The 21,357-nt window shown below is 40.8% G+C and overlaps 1 protein-coding gene across 19 annotated transcripts in view; it reads left to right on the top strand.

Moving 5' to 3' along the window:
* MYO18A (myosin XVIIIA) overlaps positions 1–21,357 on the top strand; it is a 386,801-nt gene that overhangs the window by 167,805 nt on the left and 197,639 nt on the right. For all 19 annotated transcript variants that reach the window (XM_073667936.1, XM_073667934.1, XM_073667935.1 and 16 more), the window contains 4 exons: positions 1,323–1,380; positions 6,886–7,030; positions 17,375–17,551; positions 20,210–20,300. In XM_073667936.1, coding sequence (XP_073524037.1) covers positions 1,323–1,380; positions 6,886–7,030; positions 17,375–17,551; positions 20,210–20,300 — 471 coding nt within the window. The remainder of the gene's footprint in view (positions 1–1,322; positions 1,381–6,885; positions 7,031–17,374; positions 17,552–20,209; positions 20,301–21,357) is intronic.

Genomic DNA, 21,357 nt, shown 5'->3' with positions numbered 1-21,357 from the left:
AAAGTTGTGATTGTGGGACAACCCCTTCAACTCTTTTAGTTGCATCAATCAGCCTTGTCCAGTAACAGATTCCCCTCCTCAGTTTGGGATGGGTTGGTCAGATTTGACTTGTTTATTGTGCTGCTTTTACTGTACTCTGATAAGTTATCTACACTTTTTTTATGCTTTTATTTAGACAGTCGGCGTTGTGTGATTTGCCATCTGCAGTTATACATTGCAAATGGTCCTCCAGCTGGCATTATATTAGCCTTATTGTAACATCGTTTATAACTTTTTGTTAATGCTTGTTCCATTGTGTGTCTGAGATTTAGGATTTTTCTTCTTCAAAGACCTTTCTAAAATGTAATTCATTCTTAAAGAAAGTCTTCCTGTTGCTTCTAATGATAGTTTGTTTTCTTTGAGAAGAGCTGTAAATTTCCTCCAGCGTATCCCTTGTCTTTATACAGTCTCGCTGTCTGACCCTGAATAACTAGGACTTTAAACATGTTCACAAAACCTTTCAGTGGTTCTGTCAGCAATTCCTGATATCTTTACCAAAAAGCTTAGTGCAGTCTGTAGTGCTGTTCTGAAGATCAGAAGTCGAAGAACCCCAGTGGACACCATTAAAATCAATAGGATCTGTCAGCATCCTTTTTATTTGTCCTTGGATCAGATACTTTGGAGATGGCTCCAGTATAAGCAGAGCCTCACACAGCCAAATCAGTCCTCCTGGTTTGCACTAATGAGAAGCACAGACCCTGAAACACGTGTCTGCAAATGGAGTTTCTGGATTGGCTTTTTGTACAAAATCATGTCACAATGCCTTTTAAAGGGCTATCTGCAGATTTAAATTTCCAGGGAAACATTGCATGGCCTATTAGTCTCCTTACGCCGACTTGGCTCTCTCCAAAAGGAGAAACTTTTTCCCTTAAACAGAATCCGACACTTGGGTGAAAGTCGTCGTAAAGGGGTGTTTGGACATATGGAGGTACTATGGTGGGTGGAACAAGAATTCAGCCCCTCTATTAAGCAGAGAGGAAAACTTATGCAAAGAGTTGCTTTGTAGATATGGGCTTTTCGGGTATTACACATCTACCCACTGTGGATGCTGCATGTAGCCACTTTATCTGTGCAGTGATATTTCTAGAGATCTGATAGTTTACTTGGCGATAACCACTGATTATTGGGGTCTGAGAGGTGGGATCCCATGCAGTCAGCTCTCTGTAGTGGTAAACCTCTTATGGATGGTACACAGCGGACAGCCATATTCATTATCAGCTATTCTGCACCTTCTAGCATTGCTATAAATTATTTATACTCACCAGTTTCCTTTACTTCTGCAGGACAGAGCTTCATCTCAACCACTTGGCAGACAACAATGTGTTTGGCATTACATTCAAGGTAAGCAGTGGGGGTAAGGGCTCGTTCAGACTAGTATGGTTTAGGTTCATGTGCGTGATGGACCACAGAAGGACAGTCAATCCTAGCCAATGCCCCATAGAAGGCAGCTGCTGCAGCCATCCGCCATGCAGACGTGAACGTGGGGCTGCACATGGGGTCAATCATGTCCACTTGCAGACGTGAATGGACCTTTTTTTCATGAATGCAGCCTAAGTCCACGTTCACACGTTCAGTATTTCGTCAGTATTTTACATCAGTATTTGTAAGCCAAAATCTTGAGTGGAACAATCAGAGGAAAAGTATAATAGAAACACGTCACCACTTCTGCATTTATCATCCACTCCTGGTTTTGGCTTACAAATACTGATGATCAGAATTTCGTCAGTATTTTATGTGTGAACGTGGCTTAACAATCAGACGTGCACGTATATTTCCATCTAGGACCAAGGGTTAAAGCCAGTATTATGACCGTCACCTCTGTTGTAACCTGTCACAGCCGAGCAGACTCTGCATATTGGGTCTATAAAAGCATTGAAGCCGTAATTGGCTGCGGATGTAAGTATCCGGAGTGACGACCTGGCGCATTGTGACTCTTATTCATACGGTAACCTTGTATCTGATTAGCTATAAATACTCAGTCTGGTGCTCCCCTTATTCAGCACCGTATTGTCCAGGGCTGATTCAGCTGCTTATTTCCAAAATGAAGCTGACTGTACGGAGAAGGTGACTTTACATTGCTATACTGATGTATAGACAGAGATGGATGTGACATGGGACAATGTAATGCAAAATAAGTGAATGTGAAAAATTGCTTCAAAAATAAGAAAGAGACGCTAAGGCCAGAACACCAATAATGCGCCATTATACAGGAGATACTGTAGATGTAGCCATTGCCCGAAGCATCCTTTATAATAGGGCCCATAGGAGTCCATTGTGATGTCTGTTGCTTTGAAGGGCAGAATAGCGCTGAATACAAGGCTGCCGTGCTTCTTAAGAAGTAGGATTGGAATTTGGGACCCTCAGATTTTGCTTCCTGGTACAGAATCCATCGGTATTAACCAATTAGAAGTAATATTTAGTTAACTTTCATCAGACTGGCATGCTCATAAGTAAATGCCTGACTGTGCTCGTACCACTAATCCCAGGTCAGGCAAACATCTTTGTTTAGAGACGGTTACTATTTTTTATTAAAAAAAAATAAAAATAAATACTGATCAGAGAGAACCATTCTACATAAACTTTAATCCAATATATAGCTAATTTATTTTAAGAGCCATAGTAGTTGGCTGTATAGTTCTCTGCCCAGAGTTAAGAGTCTGATTGTTCCGGAGAACATTCCCCTACTTATTAGTGAACTTGTATCTTCAGGTGTATTCTTGTTTCCACCTGTCCTATTTAAAGGAATTGTCCACTACCAGACAATCTCTGCTCCCCTGAAAAACAGGATTCAGACAGACCTCTCAAGGAAGACACATGACTTGATTCATCGCTTGCATTTTATTAACTCTTTCCTTTTTTTGTCTTGTGGGATTATTTTCCTTTTTTGAGCCAAATTAATCAAATGGTGCATGTGATTCATGACAAAGTCAAAAATGGTCTTTCTATCTTGAACTGTTTTTGCGACTTTTGGCTCCAAAAGTCACAAAAAATGTGTTAAAATTAAGGCGTACTCAAAAACACACTAAGGGGGACTGGAGTGAAGTTGTGACAAATTTTGTAACTTTTTAAAAGTTGTAGTTGATGAATCGGGTGAAAACATCTGGAATTGCTAGACACTGCCCACAAAACAGGTGAGCACATGTAAAATATATAAAATAGACTTCAGAAAAGGCACAAATACAATAACGAATTGGATGAAAACAAGAAAAAAATCGCAAAAGAATAACTAGACCAAAATTGGGCACATAGGTAATGAAGAATCGGGGCCACGGACTGCAATGATACAATTGAAGTTCACATGGACTTGGTATGTGCCCTTTAATTGTGAGGGAAGTGAGTCCAGCTTCAATTCATAAAATCAAATCTTTTATTTCATGATTAAAATAGATGACAACAGTAAAATACCTCTAGACCTTGGCATGATTGCGGATAAGGGGTGCAAGAAGGTGAAAAAAAAATTAGTCCCGGATAACCCCTTTAAAGATGTATTAGACAAGCAGGGCTGTGGAGTCGGTAAGCCACAGTTGCGACTCCTGGATTTTATCAGGTTCCGACTCCGGCTCCGACTCCTTCATAAATGGCCAATTCGTAACAATAAATTTACTGTTGTAAAATATTAACATCGTGCTTATTCAGTTTCTCACCATCATATAAGTAATCAGACCACTTAGAGCAAAAACTATATTTATTAGAATACAATTAGAATATAGCAAATAACTTTTATAAACTTTTCTAAACTCTTGTAAGTAAATATGCAATAAACACTGTTATGCAGTTAATAAGAAGAAATCTATAAATTTGTCCTCAGAAAAAGTATTGCCTCTGTCAGATCTTCCTTCATGGATGCCCTCAAATCTGAACTAATTATTTTGAGAGCAGAGAACAACCTCTCTACACTAACTTGGGTTGGTGGCAAAGCAGTAACCACTCGGGCAACATCTCTGACAATGTCAGGATACAGAGGAATCGCTTGTTGCACTGTTATTTTTGATGAACGGTCAAATTTCTCAATTTCTTTTAGTGCACATGAAAAATTCTGCTGAAATGTACTGGCTGTGTTCTTTGATGGGGATGACTCTTCTTCTATGCGGGAACGCTTTGCACGGTCCTTGTGATCCAGATATTTTTTTAAATTAAATTCTTCATCAGTTGATGATGAGGGTGAAGATGTGGCAGGACGACCAAATTCTTCTTGTTCCTCCTGACTGTTCTGCAACCCTTTTATCCTTACTGCTATTTCAAACAGAGCTTCTTTTCCTTTAGTTAGCTGTTGATCATCTAGAAGAATCCGATGCATTGGGTCTACATAAACAGCTGCCAAAAGAATGTTATTTTGTAATAGTAGCTCCTCTCTCCGTTTCATTGATGTAGCAATGCCACTTGCAATTAACCATCCTCTTTGGGACAGGCGAAACATCAGGTTCTTCCACTCCTTTAAGAAAATACTTGGAGCTAAGTCCTCTGCTTGTAGCTTTTTAGTCACTGTAAATGGGTGCTCTAGCAATTTTTCCAGCTCAGTCACCTGATTCCACTGACTTTCATTTAGCGTCAGTTGAGGGTTAGCCATGTCTACAAGAAAGGTTTTCAGTTCAACCAAGCGCTGAATCATTAAGTAAGTACTGCCCCATCGTGTGGCTTGATCAATAATTGCCCCTTTTCCTGCACGTCTCTTCAAAATTGAGTCAACTTTAGGGGTTCTGGCAACAGTAGCCAATTTTCTCACCTTGCCAATCAGTGCAGCAGCATGTCCTTCTTGCAGACTGTCTCTTATAGCCAGCTGTAGCGTATGCACAACACAGCGCATGTGATGAATGAAAGAACGTATTGACACAGTTTCAACAAGATCATCTAAACTATCATGTTGCTGTTCATCTTGAAGCAACTTCAGTTTGCTCCTCAGTTACAATACTGTGTTCCTCTATTTCAAACATTTCTGTGTCTGTGGACCCAGAATGTTCTTCTAGCTGCTGGTCACCATCATTACTCTCATTCATTAGTTTAATAGTACTTATCATATTTGAAGCATTGTCAGTTACGACAGAAAGAAATTGCTCTTTTTTAAGTTCATAGTCTTGCAGAACCTTTTCCACCAAGACCTGGAGAAACTCACTGGTGTGATGAGCTTTGGTGTCTTTTACTGCCAATGTCTTGGTAACCATTTCATTTTTGTCACAAACAAATTGGACATTGATGGCAAAATAGTTCACTCTGTCACGTGTGCAGGCATCCATTTTAAGAAACAGAAAGCGTCCCTTGAGAGTTTTTTTTAAGTTCTTCCTTTTGTTTAAAAGCTTCTTACTAATTATCTAATTTTCTAATACTCTCTCTCTCCAGAGAAACACCAAGCTTGCGGGCCATTTCCCCATTCAGACACATAAAAGCTGGTCGTGAAAATAATGAAATAGGCACATTATCCTTTACAACAAGCTCTATGATTTGTTTTTTAAATGTATCTACTGTCATTGTCACAGTAACTTTGTCACTGACAAAATATCTTGCAACTGATGGCTGCAAAGTTCTCTGCTCCTTTGTTTGGCTGGAACAGCTGGGCATTGGTTCATTGGTTTGGATGCAGTCTCTCATCCACTGCTTTGAGTACTTCTGGATGAAAGCGCTGTAAATGTCTCTTTAGATTAGAAGCTCTGGAAGGAGCATTTTTATCTTTGCCTGAATATGCACTGATCTTGGCTTCACAGCATTTGTTTTCGTCTGGATCATTTGTCATACACTGACAGACATAATGTTTTCTATCTTGAGTGATGGTGAAATGTTCAAATACAGCTGATTTAATGTGACGCTTCTTTGACATTTTCAGGTTTTTAATTCTGCATTCACAATCCAAATGACAATTGTTTTTCCTAAAAACAATTGTACAAAATTATTGCCAGGTCGTACAACTGATATAGTGGTCAGTAATACTGTTATTCTTCATGTACTCACAGTTAACTGATGCAAAGTTTGTTGAAAGGATAATACTTCTTACAGTCTTCCTCTTCTGAGTAGCAGCTGTGAGATGCTTGGAAGACGCACACCTAGTAAACATCTAGTCTAGAGGAGGAGTTTTACTACTAAGAATTTGCAACACATTTTCACTTTCACTTTCAGTAAGTAGGGGGGTTGGGGCAGTATGAGGTTAACCAAGTATAAGATTAGATAAGGGCAGTGGAGAACAGTGACACACAAGAAGTAAGAAATGTCTCTATCTCCAGCAGAACTGCTTATCACTGTTGTTCATAGTTTGATAGAACATATGTATTTGAGTAACATTTATAAAATTCATATGAAAGTTCAATTATGAAATATTAATACATTTTTTTTTAAAGCTGCAGTCGGTACATTTCTACCGACTCCGACTCCAACCAAAACTAACTCCGACTCCACAGCCCTGTAGACAAGTGCATAAATGACAGTCCCATAATAAAATACTATTGAAAATCCATCACTATGGGCCAGAGGGAATGCACAGGTCAGTGTACAGAATAAAAGCCGCGCTAGGCAATATTACAAGAACCCAAATTCATCTTCATGGCGGCTTCTATTAATGGAGACATTGAGTATAATTGCAGAAATAGCGCTGTCCTAATGTAGTGTCGTAGCTTATTCTTTACGTAAGTTCAGACGTTTCATTAAAAATCTCCGAATTAGAATGATAATGATAATATGTGTATGATGGGCTGCGCATACTGTATACTGAGAGATAAAATCCCCGCACCTAAATACAGAATCCGCTGTGCCATGCTGGTGTTTAATATCTAGTAATAAAAATGTCTGCACCTTCCTGATGCGAGAACCTGCTGTCCTTTTTCTTCTGAAGTCGCCATGATCCATATTCAATGTTTTGTACAGGGTGAAGACAAGCAGAAGTCGGCGCAGCTGTTCAGCAAACTGCAGGCAGCTATGAAGATCCTGGGCATCTCCGCTGAGGAGCAAAAGGCCTTTTGGTTAATACTTGCAGCAATTTACCACCTGGGATCAGCTGGAGCCACCAAAGGTATGAATATTTGTCCTAGTCGGGTGGCAGAATACGGATACGACATCTGTTCCCATAATGTAACCTCATAAACGCAGCAGATTTGTAAAATGAGCCTAGTGATTGTAGACACACTTATATTAGCAGGCATAATGGAAATGTAGCTAATAACCTATGGCCACACACAGGGCTGAGAAATGATGAGGAGCTAGTTATAGCCCTGGCGTGTATTACTATATACAGGTAACGGTATGATGTAGGCCACGTTGTAATAAATGAGGTCTGAGTGAGTCCCCACAATGTCTGGGTGAGCTCTGCTATTTTACATACTGAGAACTTTGCCTGAATATAATACAAGCCGCTGCCTATTATTAAGATGACTTGGATGGAGGAAGACTCCTTAATAACTAGAAGAGACTACTTAATGGAGACTTGAATGAAAACCGCTAAAGTGTCGAGGCTGCTAAATTCTATAATATCAGAAAATGACTGCTTTGTATAGGACTGACTGCAACATGATGATGAATGAAGGGCAGTGATGTGCAGGGGGGCATCACAAGGAAGGCCAAATGGAATCGATTAAAGGGGCTGTCCACCTTATATAAATAATAGGAAACTGCAGTAAAGTGTGATGTCGTGCTAGAGAAGATAGAAGCACTCTTGTATCACACCCCTTTGGTATTTCCTATGGTAACATACTGATCCAAAACCTGGACGATAACCAGACAGAAGAAGAATCAATGCCTTCAAAATGTGTTGCTGGAGAAGGATATTATCAATACCATGGATGGCAAGAAGAACAAATAAATAAATTTTGGAACAAATCATGCCAGAATTGTTAGTTGAAGCAAGTATCCCCAAGCTATGACTTGCCTATTTTGGACACATCATACGAAGAGAGCAATCACTGGAGAAAGACATCATGGTTCGAAGAATAGAAGGAACAAGATGAAGAGGAAGACCAGCAACCTGATGGCTTGATAGGTCCACCAGGGTCTTCTCCGCCTTTCTCTATCTAGACCTGCATGAGACGGATCTTCCTTTAGAGAGTTCATCCATCAAGTCGCCATGGCTCAACTTTGAGCATGTGTTAATGCTGGTCATCTCTGCTCTCTATATACAATGGACTCTGTGATCTTCATTTGCATTCATTGAATGATGGTGACTTGATTGATTTACTTGGCCGTTTCCTCGTTGTCCCCACTTCGGTGTAAGCTCTAAAGCCCCCTGAACACATTAGACAATGGTTGTCCGAATGATGGTTCGGCTGGCAGTTATCAACCCCGACTCTGCCATACACGGGGACCCTCTACCTGCCAAACGCTCCTGTGTTCTCTGTGAGAAAACTGCTGTCTGACATCTCTGCCGACATCTTATCTCTTCGGCAACAAAAGGACCAGCAGTCCGAAATTAAACATGCCAGGCTCTTATCTTCCCCAACCATGGTCTGTCAGGGGCCCCATACACATCTGTTGACTGAACTATTCGATATCAGTGGATTCAGCCAACGTTACTCTGTAGTGTACGGTTCTTTAATGTCTGCAGCACTCCCATAGATACGGGTCATCTGTGTCTATATGGCGCTGGGATCGCTGAGGAAGCGGCAATGTGGATAAATCATGTGACCCCTGTCACCATATGGATCCCTGGATTGCCATGTCACTTGTTTGCCGATAAAGGCCCGAAGCTGTGCTCTGCAAAGTGAGGAGTGCACAATGAAGGAGCTTACACTTTCCCAGCACGTCATCATGCTTTGTCTTCTACCACTAATCGCTAAAACTCTTTTTATCTCTATATAAATTTTGGAGGTATACAGGGGTATGTTTGGGGCCTGTATGGGTACTGTATTATAGATCCGTGCAGTATAGATCCATAATATGTCCATGATCCCTGAGGGTGGCGCTTATGATCTAGCCGATGACTGTGGCTGTTTAACATGGCGGCCATGTCACCGAGAGACAGTGTTTCCTATATTCCTAACATTTTAGACCATATGAGAATGTGCACTTGGTTTATGCACTTGTCTTTTGGTGGCTCCATCCTCTTAATGTTGGCTTTTCCTATTTTTGACCCTTCTCTAAATGTGTTAGAACAGTGAGGCAGATGGTATAAAGTGGTTGTGTCTGCAGTGAATAACCCATGTATAACCTTACCTTCCCCTGCAGTTTCAGATGTAGATGATCTGGGTAACTTGGTTTGATTCTTGCGGAGTTTGTGTCTCTATCTGATCTCTCGTGTGCACTTCTTCTGTCCCATTCTCCAGCTGCGGATCACATTCTGCCTTTCTGTATAGCATGGAGCATGACTGATTCCAACCAGGCACCGAGCCCTGGAAATAATGTCACGTCCAGCCTCATAAGAATGGCTTGTCACCTCCACCACTCCATCTCCTCTGCCTAAACCTTCACGCCAAAACAACCGGATTATCTCTATTATCTCCTAGGTCATCATGCACTTCTGAGCACATTTTTGCTTTTTTTTCTAAACTAGAAATACAGGAATTAAATGGTGGCGTGAATGTAATCGCCTTTTACAAAGCTCAGTGTGAATAATGTCAGTAAACGTCCAGTGACTGAGGGCTGGATGTAGGTTTGGGGCCTGTCATTTTTCAACTTGTGTTGAGGTTACACATTTTTCACAAGTACAATCAGCTAAGTTTTATAAAAGATGTTAAAAGGGTTTTCCAGAAAAAATGTACCTTTGTTAAATGCACTTACATTGGAAAGTTATGCGGCTTACTAATTATTATATTTGACTCCTACAAGGACTTTACAAAGGACCAGGGGGCATTCATTTAGTGTAGAGAAAAAGTGATTCCGGCAGCTAAACAGGAAAGGGTTCTTTACAGTTAGAGCAGTCAGACTGTGCAATGCCTGACCACAACAGGTAGTAATGGCAGATACTATAACAGCATTTATACAAGGCTGTATGATTTTCTCACAACAAATGGCATTGTGGGTTATATAATCTAGTGATGAGAATGTATAACTGGTGGAGAAAGGTTGAACCTGATGGACCCAAGTCTTTTTTTCAAAACCCATGTAACCCCTGATCTTCAGCAACAAATTCCATTCCCGGGTCTTGGCAGAGCCTCTTCTAGTTTGTGTCTGATGCAGGAGAGAGCTGTTTGTAAAAGGTGCTGGCTGACCGCTCATTTCAGCAGCTGAGCCAGCCCCCTTCTCTGTTATAGCAGATGTATAGAGTGAGAAGAGAGCAGTCAGCCAGCCAGCCTCCTTTACAGACAGCCCTGGTCAGGCACAAACTAGAAGAGGCTGTGCTGTGACCAGGAGAAAATTTACTCAGCGGATCACATTTAAATTGTATCTGCCATCAGATTTCACAAAATGTATACATTAATAGTTCTCTTGGACGTGATGAGCCTGGTGTACTACACCAGCCTCATCAGGTCCAAGAGATTTTTTTGAAATGTACATTTTAAAAGTCCAACTAGATCTGTACTCCAAAAAATGGCAATTGGAATATAGGGCAAGGAAACTTTATAAAAAGGATTACAGAGCTCTTTTGAATTGGACCTTCCAAGTAAGTACACCAGTCTCATCAAGTTCAAGAAAGTTTATAGTGTAAAATCAGATGATAGATACACATTAGGTAAAATTGTAGTCAGTTGGAAAAAACCTTGGAACGTGTACTTGCTTTTTTAATATTGACCACTAGAGGGGAGTCTGAACCAAGCTTTGTGTGAGCAGAAGCCATAGTCTCATTACTTTGCTGAATCTAGAATACTTGCCATCACGGCAACAAAAATATCTTATTAATCCTAAAAGGGGTTTCATCTAAAATGTCTGAATTCAAGGATAAAACAAAAATATAAGTGTAGAAGGCACACACATACACATGTTCGGTTATTGCCTTTTTAGCAGGTTGAGTAAAGCAAAATATGCAGGCAAAGCATTGTAATTTTTTATAAATTCTATTTTATGTCATGTCTGCCCATTAGTGGGAAAAAAATATCTTTTTTTTGCCTAAATAAGTTATTTTATGTTTTGGAATCTCCGTAAAGCAGTTGCTTTCTGTTCTAGCAGCTTTATGGCACTTTTTTGATGTACTGCCTGTTCTTGGACTATAATATGCTCCATGGTGCTGGTTGGTGCCATTATTATACTATATTAGAAGTTTCTTATTCAGGATAGCTGGTCGGCCATCATCATCCTCTTGCCTATGTCCAGTTAATGTTCTCAAGTGAATACCTTGAATGCATGCCTTTCTTTACACTATGCACAGTTGCACGCATGATTTACTATCCTATATTGTCTTGAAATCTAAGAAATGTACTAGTGCACTTTTTCCATGACTTGTCACATATTAACAGTCTGCTCCATAATATATATTTTTAAAGCTAGATGAAAATCAGTAGCTTGTCCTTCAGTTTGCTGTATAGTGCATGCGTCAGTGCCATGTGTTACATGTATATTATAGAACAGCTCCGATCAGATATGAAGACCCTTTGGTTCCATTCGTGCCCATATTCTTAACCATAAGGAAGCTTTGTGCTAAGCATGTATTCCCTCTCCTCTGGGTTGAATAGTCCTTGAAAGGACCATGAACACCTGATTGACCCGTTTAGATATAGAGCCTGAAACCAGGACTCATGAGGTCCAGCAGTGATCTCCCTCCTCAGATACGTAAAGTTTCAGAGAACTTCTGACATGTCATGTAGTTTTAGTACTGGTCCAGGTTCTAAAACCATTGTCCAAGACGGACCAGAATCACTCAGCTGAGCTGTGCCCCTATGGGGGTATTCTGCTCCGCTGGTCCTTGGGCACATGCATAGCGATGTACATACTACTATAATTACTAAGAGCCCATAAACCGGTAACTCTGCCTGTCCGAGGATCAGCCCAGCAGAGTAGATCACTGCCGAAGGCCCATATCGCGCAGGTGAGGGCTGCTGTCCCTTCCTAGCAGCGTTTAGTGTGTTGAATCTTTGCTAATTAAAACTTATGACAAGTCACTCTAACTTGTGAAAAGTTTTCTGAAACTGTATGTATGCTTTAAGATTGTTCTCTGGTCATATGATATTAAAGAAGCAGTCCTCCCATGAAAGTTTTTATCATATTATATAGCACTGTGGACTTACAATTGCTCATTTTGCTTTTCTACCCAGCTAATTCTTCTCTTATCTCTGCTCTATGTAGTAACAGGAAGTCTCTTGTCCCTGCATTTATCATCCCCCTCTTCAACTCCTGACCCAGCTGCCCCCTTCTCACCCCTGCCAGGGACTTTTTGCAGTGACTCATGACTCGTGCAGAGAAAATTGACCTCCTGCTTCTTCATAGAGCTTAAAGGGATTCAGTTAGTCCGTTTTTAATCTCGTGATTTCATAGACCGATTGGGAAAGAGAAGAATTAACGTAGAAGAGGGTACAAATTTTGATGTGAGGGCTTCTTTAAGTAGCCTCGTCAATATTGGCTCGAGTGAGACCTCTTTTTCAGCAGTTACCGTCAGATATTTCCACCTGGCCACCATCACATCTTATAACAGCTGATCAGTGGAGGCTGTTGGGTGTCTGAACCTATCGATTTAATATTGGTGACCCATCGTGAAGATAGGTCACCAGTATCCTATAACTAGAGAACACCTTACAGAATTAATCCACAAGTAAATATTCGTCCATCGGGATACTATGAAACCTGACTTAAGAATCCACAAATCAATGTAATGTGGGCCTTCACTAGTTCTGTAGGATCATTTTCTCTGGCGAGTTCGTACAAGTGATGACTACAATGCTAATGTTCATATCTGTATTGACCGGTGCTGTTCTAACAATATATTATTATTTTTTCTGATCATAGGTGCTGCTTAGTAAGGCAAATAGATAGATATTGATCCGGTAATCCACAAATCATTTCACCACTATCCACATTGAAAAGTTGTATGTAATAGAACTGTAATCACCAAAGTTAGAAAATGCTCAGGTTAAGAAACACGAATGAAGGGTAGGCTAAATCTCCTAATCTCGGTGTATGTGGAAATGGATATTGATGCATTTTAATCCAGTATGACTCCAGGTCTGTCGCTGCAGGAGAGATTAATAGGATTATTTATAAGGGTTTTATTTACAGATCATTAGCGAGAAATGTGAAGATGATGATAGATGACATATCAAGGAGCTAGACCTCTGAACTCTTGTTGAAGGCGCCTTATGCTTTGGTGCGGAGATGTTCATTTATGAAAAGTTTTTGTGCTTTCTCCACATTTTTTAACATAAACGAAGCATTAACTAAATCTGTCAGCATGAGGACGTCTGAGCCATCTGGATGAAATTGTGTGCTGAGAAAGCTGCATAATTATTTCACCTATAACTCCTCCTGTCTGTGCCGATCTAGCACTTGTCCATCATACGGCGCGGGGGACACGAGGTGTAATAAATCTGAAGCTAATTACTGGCAAGGGACAATAAATGATTAGTAACAACAGTACTTGTAGGTAAGAGAGTACAGCTGTATACAAGATCTTCTGGTTCTGTGAGGAACCTGTAGGACTTATCTCCTACTGTCTGTGGTCCTAAGTGGACTTTAAGGGTTTGTTCACACATAGCAAATGAATTGTCGATTTTCTGCTGCAGGTTTGCAGGTAGAAAATTATGGTCTATTAGATTTTATTAAATAGACATGCTACATAATTAATCCACATGGGAATATTGACTTGAGGTGCTACATCTGCACCATGTTAATTTATGCTGTGGATATCCCTCAAATCAACAATAAAATAAACATGCATAGGTGTGGGTTTTGCCGCTTCAAAAAGTCCACAGCGGATTAGTTACGTTGGGACACACAATAAGACCTCCATGTGCACAGTCATATTGTGTCCCAATTTCATCAGAGGTGTAAGGAGTAATGTTTCTCCTTATGGAGAATGACCTCCCTGAAATGTCCAGGTAAGGAGACTTATAGGCTATGCAAGGCTCCTCTGGAACATTTCATCAGAGGTCTAAGGAGTAAGGTTTCTCCTTATGGAGAGTGACATGCCAGGATAAGGAGACTTATAGGCCGTGCAATTTTCCTCTGGAACATTTCATCATATGCATGAAGATCTTCTCCCTATAAATAGCTCTGTATATATTACACCCGAGCTGGTATGAAAAAGTAAGACATGGGGTCTTTGTGGCTACATATTAAATGGCCGATTTTGGGTCAGTTTGACATTAGTCTCCTGAACACTGCATTGTAAATGAGGCCGAACTCCCTGTCAGAATGGCTCACTGATGGATTCTCTGTTTACTGGTCAACTCACTCCACATCCAGCAGTGTGCAGGGAAGCAAAGAGCCTATAAAAGCCAAAAGATGCAACATTTTTTAATTAAACCAAACTGCAAAGATGACTTTAAGCCCAAAATACTTTAAGTAGAAAAAAAAAGTGTCCATATCCTTTTAATGGTAAATATTTAAGGTGCCAGCTAAACAAAGCACAATGTGTGAAAGGTGTACAAATAAATGTCCAATACAAATACAAAAACTTTTTTAATGAATCACATAATACAGTTTATCAAGATCTAGACCCACCCAAATTAGTCATGTCCCCATACATTAGATGGCTGTTGGCCGAACGATGCTTCAGCCGATCTTTCAGACGGCAGCCGTCTCTGCTGCCTCTCCCATGTCGATCAGGCATTTCCAATTTCGGACTGCCATTCCTCTTGCTCTCTAACAGATAAGTCGCTGGCAGAGAAACCTGTCGGCATCTTTCTCAGAGAACACAGAAGCGCTTGGCTGAACGAATGTTTTAGTTCTCTCTATGAGAAAGCCGCCATCAGACCTGTCTGCCGGGAAAACAAAGTGATCAGACATGTCCGATCGACATCTCCTCATTAGCGCGTTGACCGTATCCGTCAATATCGGACGAGTCCAGTGAAGGCGCATCTAATTCAAGTAGAAAATCAAAATTTCTTCACACACAAACTCCTCGACTGGGAAAGCAAAACAAATACCCAATGGAGTCTCTGAACCTAAAGAATTTTTAGGATCGTGTTGTTAATTACTGGCAAAAATTGAGAGCAGCTTTCAACTTTGTAAGTGAAGGCATTTTCCTATCCTCCTGCAGCGATCACACGATAGGATCCGGTAATTTGGCAGCACCTATGGTCAGTGCAGGGAGGTAGCCGTGTTGTGACTTTTCTAGCAAACTGTTCTGTCCCTTTTTATAAAATTCCTTTGTATTCGGAGCTGTAAACTACATAACAATTAGACTTTTGTTTGTCTGTTTTCTAACTGCGTGTTTTTATTTGCATGTTGCATGCTGCTCCGTTGCAATACAGAAGCAGATGAAGGTAAAGACGCGTTTCATCATTCTCTTTTCATATCACCTCCAAGTGAATTTGTTGCTTCCTATCCCTGCCCGGTCTCCCAGTACCGGTCACAGTATGACAGCGGTTTAATTGTGTCATTGTCTTATTGACACTGGAGTTTCTCTTCTCTCATGCCTGCGCCTCGTCTGGGTGACTTAATATTGTTTCATCTTTGTGTTTCTTAGACTCTCTGCCAAGAGTATTGTCACTCCAGAGCTGGCATCACTTCTGACATTTCCATATAGTGATTTTCCATTTTATTAAGGGTTTCTTTGCTCCTCAAGTAATACACAATATAGCCTGTTGTCCATCATGTCCATACATTACAACAGTATACCTTAATAGGGGTTCTCTAACATGAACTAGGATTTATGCACACGTGCATAATGAGCGAGGGTCCTGGGGCAACCTAACGTGAAGATGCTGTGGTGCTACGGCGGTGACTGAACCCGAGCATTATTGTACCTCTCTAGGTCAGTAACTCATTTATAGGCGACCCCAAGGTTTTAGAGGGGGAAGGAGGAAGGCCACCGGAAAATTCATAAATATTCAATAAAGGAGGGTCCCACCACCGAGTGCTCGACCGGTCTGATGTCCTCTGTGCGTAGTATGGATACTAATGCTCATCTCTCTAAACTCACTTCTATGGGACTCCTGAAAAAAAAAAAATCAGACAGGTTGTTATAGAGCAGGAGGAGCCGATCAGATTGACGTACATCTTCATATAGGAAATGTTTCAGTATAGGCTGAATTTTAGTCAAAAACCTAAAGAGATGAACTGGAATATAAGTTGGTGTGCGTGCAGCATGTAAGCGCATGTTCACACTGGCCATTAAACAGACCAAACCAGAGATAAAAATATGATCAGCAAATACCCTGCAGTAAATAAAGACATTGCATGAAAATAATATAGGGTACTTAGTTAACATATTTTGATCTAAAAAAAACATAAAAGCCATCCAACCACGTCACGGTGACCCTATTTGGAACAGTCCTAACTGTAGTATTAAAACCTTACCACGTGTCAAGTGATGTAATGTGAATAAAGGCTGAGAAGGACTGAGAGCCAGCTAATGGACACCCAGCCATAGGTGTAATGTCCTGTGCAAAGAAAAGGCAGGCTACACCTTTATTTCCACAGAGCGCAAAAAACCTGAAACAAAAACCTAAAGCGATGAACTGGAATATAAGTTGGTGTGCATGCAGCGTTTAGATGTATGCTCACACTGGCCACTAAAGAGATAAAACCTAAGATAAAAACTAATTAAGCAAATACCCTGCAGTAAATAAGTAGCAATAGTGCATGAAAATAATATAGGGTACTTGGTTAACATGTTAACTTATATTTTCATGCACTATTGTGATTTATTTATTTACTGCAGGGTATTTGCTTATTTTGATTTGAACTTAGGTTCTGTTTTTTATTTAGTCAAATCCCTGGTGTTCATACACATAGGAGTCCAGTGGGCGGTTCTACTCGGTGATTAACAGTCTTGCCTGTATGACTGTTCCTGCAGAGATAGCTGTCAATCACGGAGTAGGACCGCCCACTGGACTCCTATACATACAGACACCAGGGATTCCAATGAATAAACTACAAGTTCTATTGCATGTTTTCCAACAAACCGATCTATCCTGTTGCTCAGCTTCTCCTTCTCTCTACCATGCTGTCCACAGATGGAACTGCATGTACAATGTGACAGCTTCCCTTCAAACGCAATTGATTAATACCTAATACATATATGTAATACAATTTGTAGCTGATTGGGGTAAAGAATCCTACTGACCTTAGTATCCCACCGACTTGACGGCTTATGTACAGTAAGACATTGAGTCTTCATGGCTACATTCTACATGGTCGATCGGGAGTCCGTATGCCACCGAATAGTCACCTAGTCTCGTTTTTGGAGCCAGAACAGATACATAGATGTTTGATGTTCTCCTAGTGAAGTCTCACATCTCCATCATCCCCTCACCTCGATAACCTATCTGATATTCTGTACATTGCTGATTGTTAAAGTTTCGCTCTTCATTTAATATTCTGTGTTCTTGTAAAGCTGGCAGAAAGCAGTTTGCCCGGCACGAGTGGGCACAGAAAGCTGCATATCTCCTGGGCTGCTCTCTGGAAGAACTTTCCTCATCAATATTCAAGCACCAACCTAAAACCAGTGGCCTGCAGAAATCAACCTCCTTCCGTCAAGGCCTGGATGATGCAAGCCAAGGAGATGGACCAGGTAAGTGGCGGAGAAACACAGACTCGCTTCTATTTGCGGAGATCAAGATCTCATTACTCAACAAATGAATTAAAAACCTGTTTCTAGAAAATTGGCTATTACTGTTCGGGCTACTGTGTTTTAATATTTGATGGAAATTTTTGCAAGTTGTCTGTGCACCTTCTATCAGTGTAGTTCTCTCTTATGAGCCCTCTCCAGACCATCTATTAGAAATGCTGGGCACTATAAACACTAATGGATAGATACTGATAAAAGAAATACATTACCTGTTGGCTATGTTGGAATTATCAGCCATGTAATTCATGGATGGGCTCGATTCTTCGGAGCAAAAGGTTCTGTATGTTTTTTTGTGATTAGTTTTATGGCTGCCTGTAGCATATCGTCCATCGATGTCTGCAGGGTAACAGGAAAATAACGGTCTCTACCGCCATATTTGCAGTTAGCTACCCTCTAAGTCCATGCCTGACCCTTTACTGAGCCTTGTATAATGACTTGGGGGGGCATAACCATCTAGAACCACATTCACAGACCACTGTTTCTGAGACATGGCTGCTACATATTGATTTCTGATGGCTAATTTATCTAGTCATGTTGCAAGGTGTGTTAAGGCTGTGTTCACATGACTCGTTCCCTTTGCATTTTTGCCCGATCTTTTCCAGAAAATAAACGCTTTGTGTGAACTTGGTCAGAGATTAACTTATAGGGTAGGTACTAGTGATGATCGAGTGTGTTCTATTAACCCTTTCGGTGAGCACGCTCCGGTGCTCGCTGAGTATTTTGGCCTGCTCGTCTTTTCTTTTAATGTCGTCGTGCCTGCAAGTGTCACGGCTGTTTGACAGCTGTGACAAATGCAGAGATTGCCTGTCTGACACGCTCGATCGTCAATAGTAGCTACCTCCAATAGGTGGCAGTAACAAGACAGACATCTTTCTCCTGGAGGACAGCTACTTTAGCCGAGGACTCCTGTGTATGGGGGGAGTCAGGAGAGATGACAGGCTGTCTGGCTGGCGATCGTTCAATCTATCTAATGTGCATGGGGGCTTAAATTGGAGCATCCGTTTAACTGCAACTTAACTTTTTGATATTCTTGATAAATAAATGCTACATTTTCCATAATGCTTTGTGATGACATTTACAACTTTGTTTCATTATGCTTTCCCGATATTAAAAGATGGCTCGACTTCCGTGAAACGCTGGTCCCTTTTTTATAATCTCTACAATTTTCTGTTGACTTTAAGTTTCTTAACCTTTTTAAAATGTAGAATTTCCGGCCTTTAATTGAAACATCTCCTTCGCAGCCTCAGATGTTCGGCTGACATTTTCTTTTTCATTTTTTTTGCTTGTTGCTTTTGCTCTTGACGTTTTCAATTAGACAAAAGCATAATACAGAGCATAAGTGACTGTGTAATGTGGTGGCCCCGACCGAGTCCTGCCGTACTGGTGACCTGCATGATGATAGGACACGCTGACCTTACTTACCCGTCTGTCTACCTACTCGCTCCGGTTGCAGTTCACTTGTACGTCTAAACTTGTATCAGCCAAGGCCAGTGGTCCACGGCAGCACAAGTATCAATTCAGCTTCATTACAACAGGGGAAACTCCACCTTTGCTTCTTTTTGTCCTGTTAAGTTATTATTACAACTGTTCTATATTCCCCTGACAATTATACAGGAAAATTACATAGTCTATATTCCCTGCTGGTTCCCATCAGATCGCTCCACCATTATTAAAAAAGCACTCCCATCAACATTTTTACCCTCTTTAATATATTAAAATCATCATATTATACAGCACTGTGTACTTACAATTGCTCATTTTGCCTTTCTACCCAGCTAATTCTTCTCTTTTCGCTCCTCTATGTAGAAACAGGAAGTTTCTGTCCTTGCAGAAATCATTCCCCTCTTCAACTCCTCACCCAGCTGCTCTGCCCCTCCCCCCTGCCATTAACTTTAGCATTGAATGATGACTCATGCAGAGAAAGTTGACCTCCTGTTTCTACATAGAGCTTAGAAGGATTCAGCTAGTCTGTTTTTAATCACGTGATGTCATAGACCTAATGGAAAAGAGAAGAATTAGCTGGGTAGAAAGGCAAAATGAGCAATTGTAAGTACATAGTGCAATATAGTAAGAGGATAAAAAGTTTGATGGGAGGAGGAAGAGGAGTGATTCTTTAAAGTAGCTCCACAAAGTGACTGCCTCCCTGACTAAATGTGACTGCTACACATAAATATGGACACCACTTCTGTTCAGTGCTTAGTTGCTCCAGTATTTGTTAATCCTCTGTGGTTACTTTATGTCTTAAAGGGGTTATCCACAAATTTTATATTGGTTACTGATCATTTATATAAGATTTGGTGGGGTTTCTGAGTGTTGGGCCCCAACCAATCTTATATTGATGACCTGCCTTATGGATAGGTCATCAGTTTTAAAGTAGTGGACAACCCCTTTAAGTTTGTATCCTGCCTGACAAACATGGGCAGTCTCCACATGTTTTGTGGCTGTCTAACAGCCGCGAAACATGGGGACGCGAACATGTCACTCGAGCCCCCGCGATGCTCTGTGCATACCCGAGCACCCTCGGCAAACTCGAGTAACGAACACTTATAACTAATTTTTATGTTTCGCATTTACCTTGTGATTTTGTTTCTCCGCACACAGGTTCCAAGTTGTCGGCTTTAGAGTGCCTGGAAGGGATGGCCTCCGGCTTGTACTCTGAGCTGTTTACACTGCTCATCTCGCTGCTAAACAGGTATGGTGGGTGACAAGTCACCAGAAAGTGTTGAAACCTATTTTTATTCGATTTTTTTTTTTTTTTTTTTTTTATATATCCTAAACAGATCTCGATTGCATTACAACATTTATTTTTGGCAATTTAACTGAATCATTTACTGTCTAGTAAATATGTATTCAGGGAAAGATATTTACAATCTTTCTGTAACCCCTATTTATCTCGCTGGGACGGCAGTGTCCTTGTGCTTCCTACTCTCCACATTCGGCCAAGACTAAAACGAGTTATTAGAATCAGGGCAGCATGGTGGCTCAGTGGTTAGCACTGTAGCTCTGTCGCTGGGGACCTGGGTTAAAATCCTTACAGATGTTGTCCTTGGTGGGAGTTTGTATGTTTGACATTCCTCCCACACTCCTCCAAAGACTTATTGATAGGAAATTTACATTGTGAGCCCCAATGGGGACAATGATAACGGTGTCTGTAAAGCGCTGCGGAATTAAAGGCGTTCTATAAATAAGTAAAATGAAATAAGTGCAATAATCAATCTAAATTTGATGATCTGTATTTTTTAATATCCCCTCATCCAGCATGATGAGATTTATCAAGCTAATTGCGCCAGAACTTATTTGTGCCAGGAAACTCTTTGATGATTTGCACCACATTTCTTATGTATGTGCTTTTGACACTTTTTTCACCTTTTCCGAAAAGGGGTTGAGGCTTCCCTGAAAAGGATGTGGCTTCTAAGAAGGGAGGAAAGGGCTTTACATGCGACTATGTGCATGCCCCCCCCCCAAAAAAAAAGTGCCAAATTGGTGTTGCGAATTTCTGGCAAAAATGTAAGCCCAAACAGGCCTAAAATTTTCCAGATTTATCAAACCGGATAATACTCAAACCACACTTTGATAAATTTGATGCATTTAAGGCTGCTTTTACATTGCGTTCCAGCCAGGGCTGTGGAGTCTGAGTCAGTGTCCATTTTGGTGGAGTTGGAGTCGGTCTAAAATACTCAGACTCCTAAAATATATAATATATTGGGTACAGTAGTACAATGCCGTATGTGCTGTAAATGGTTTCATAA

This window comes from Phyllobates terribilis, unplaced genomic scaffold (genome assembly GCF_046119375.1).
Source record: "Phyllobates terribilis strain yellow unplaced genomic scaffold, ASM4611937v1 Scaffold_2__4_contigs__length_985480577, whole genome shotgun sequence".
Classification (NCBI taxonomy): domain Eukaryota; kingdom Metazoa; phylum Chordata; class Amphibia; order Anura; family Dendrobatidae; genus Phyllobates; species Phyllobates terribilis.
The sequence above is the reverse complement of the archived record's forward strand: the minus strand, read 5'-3'. Positions and strand labels throughout refer to the sequence as shown.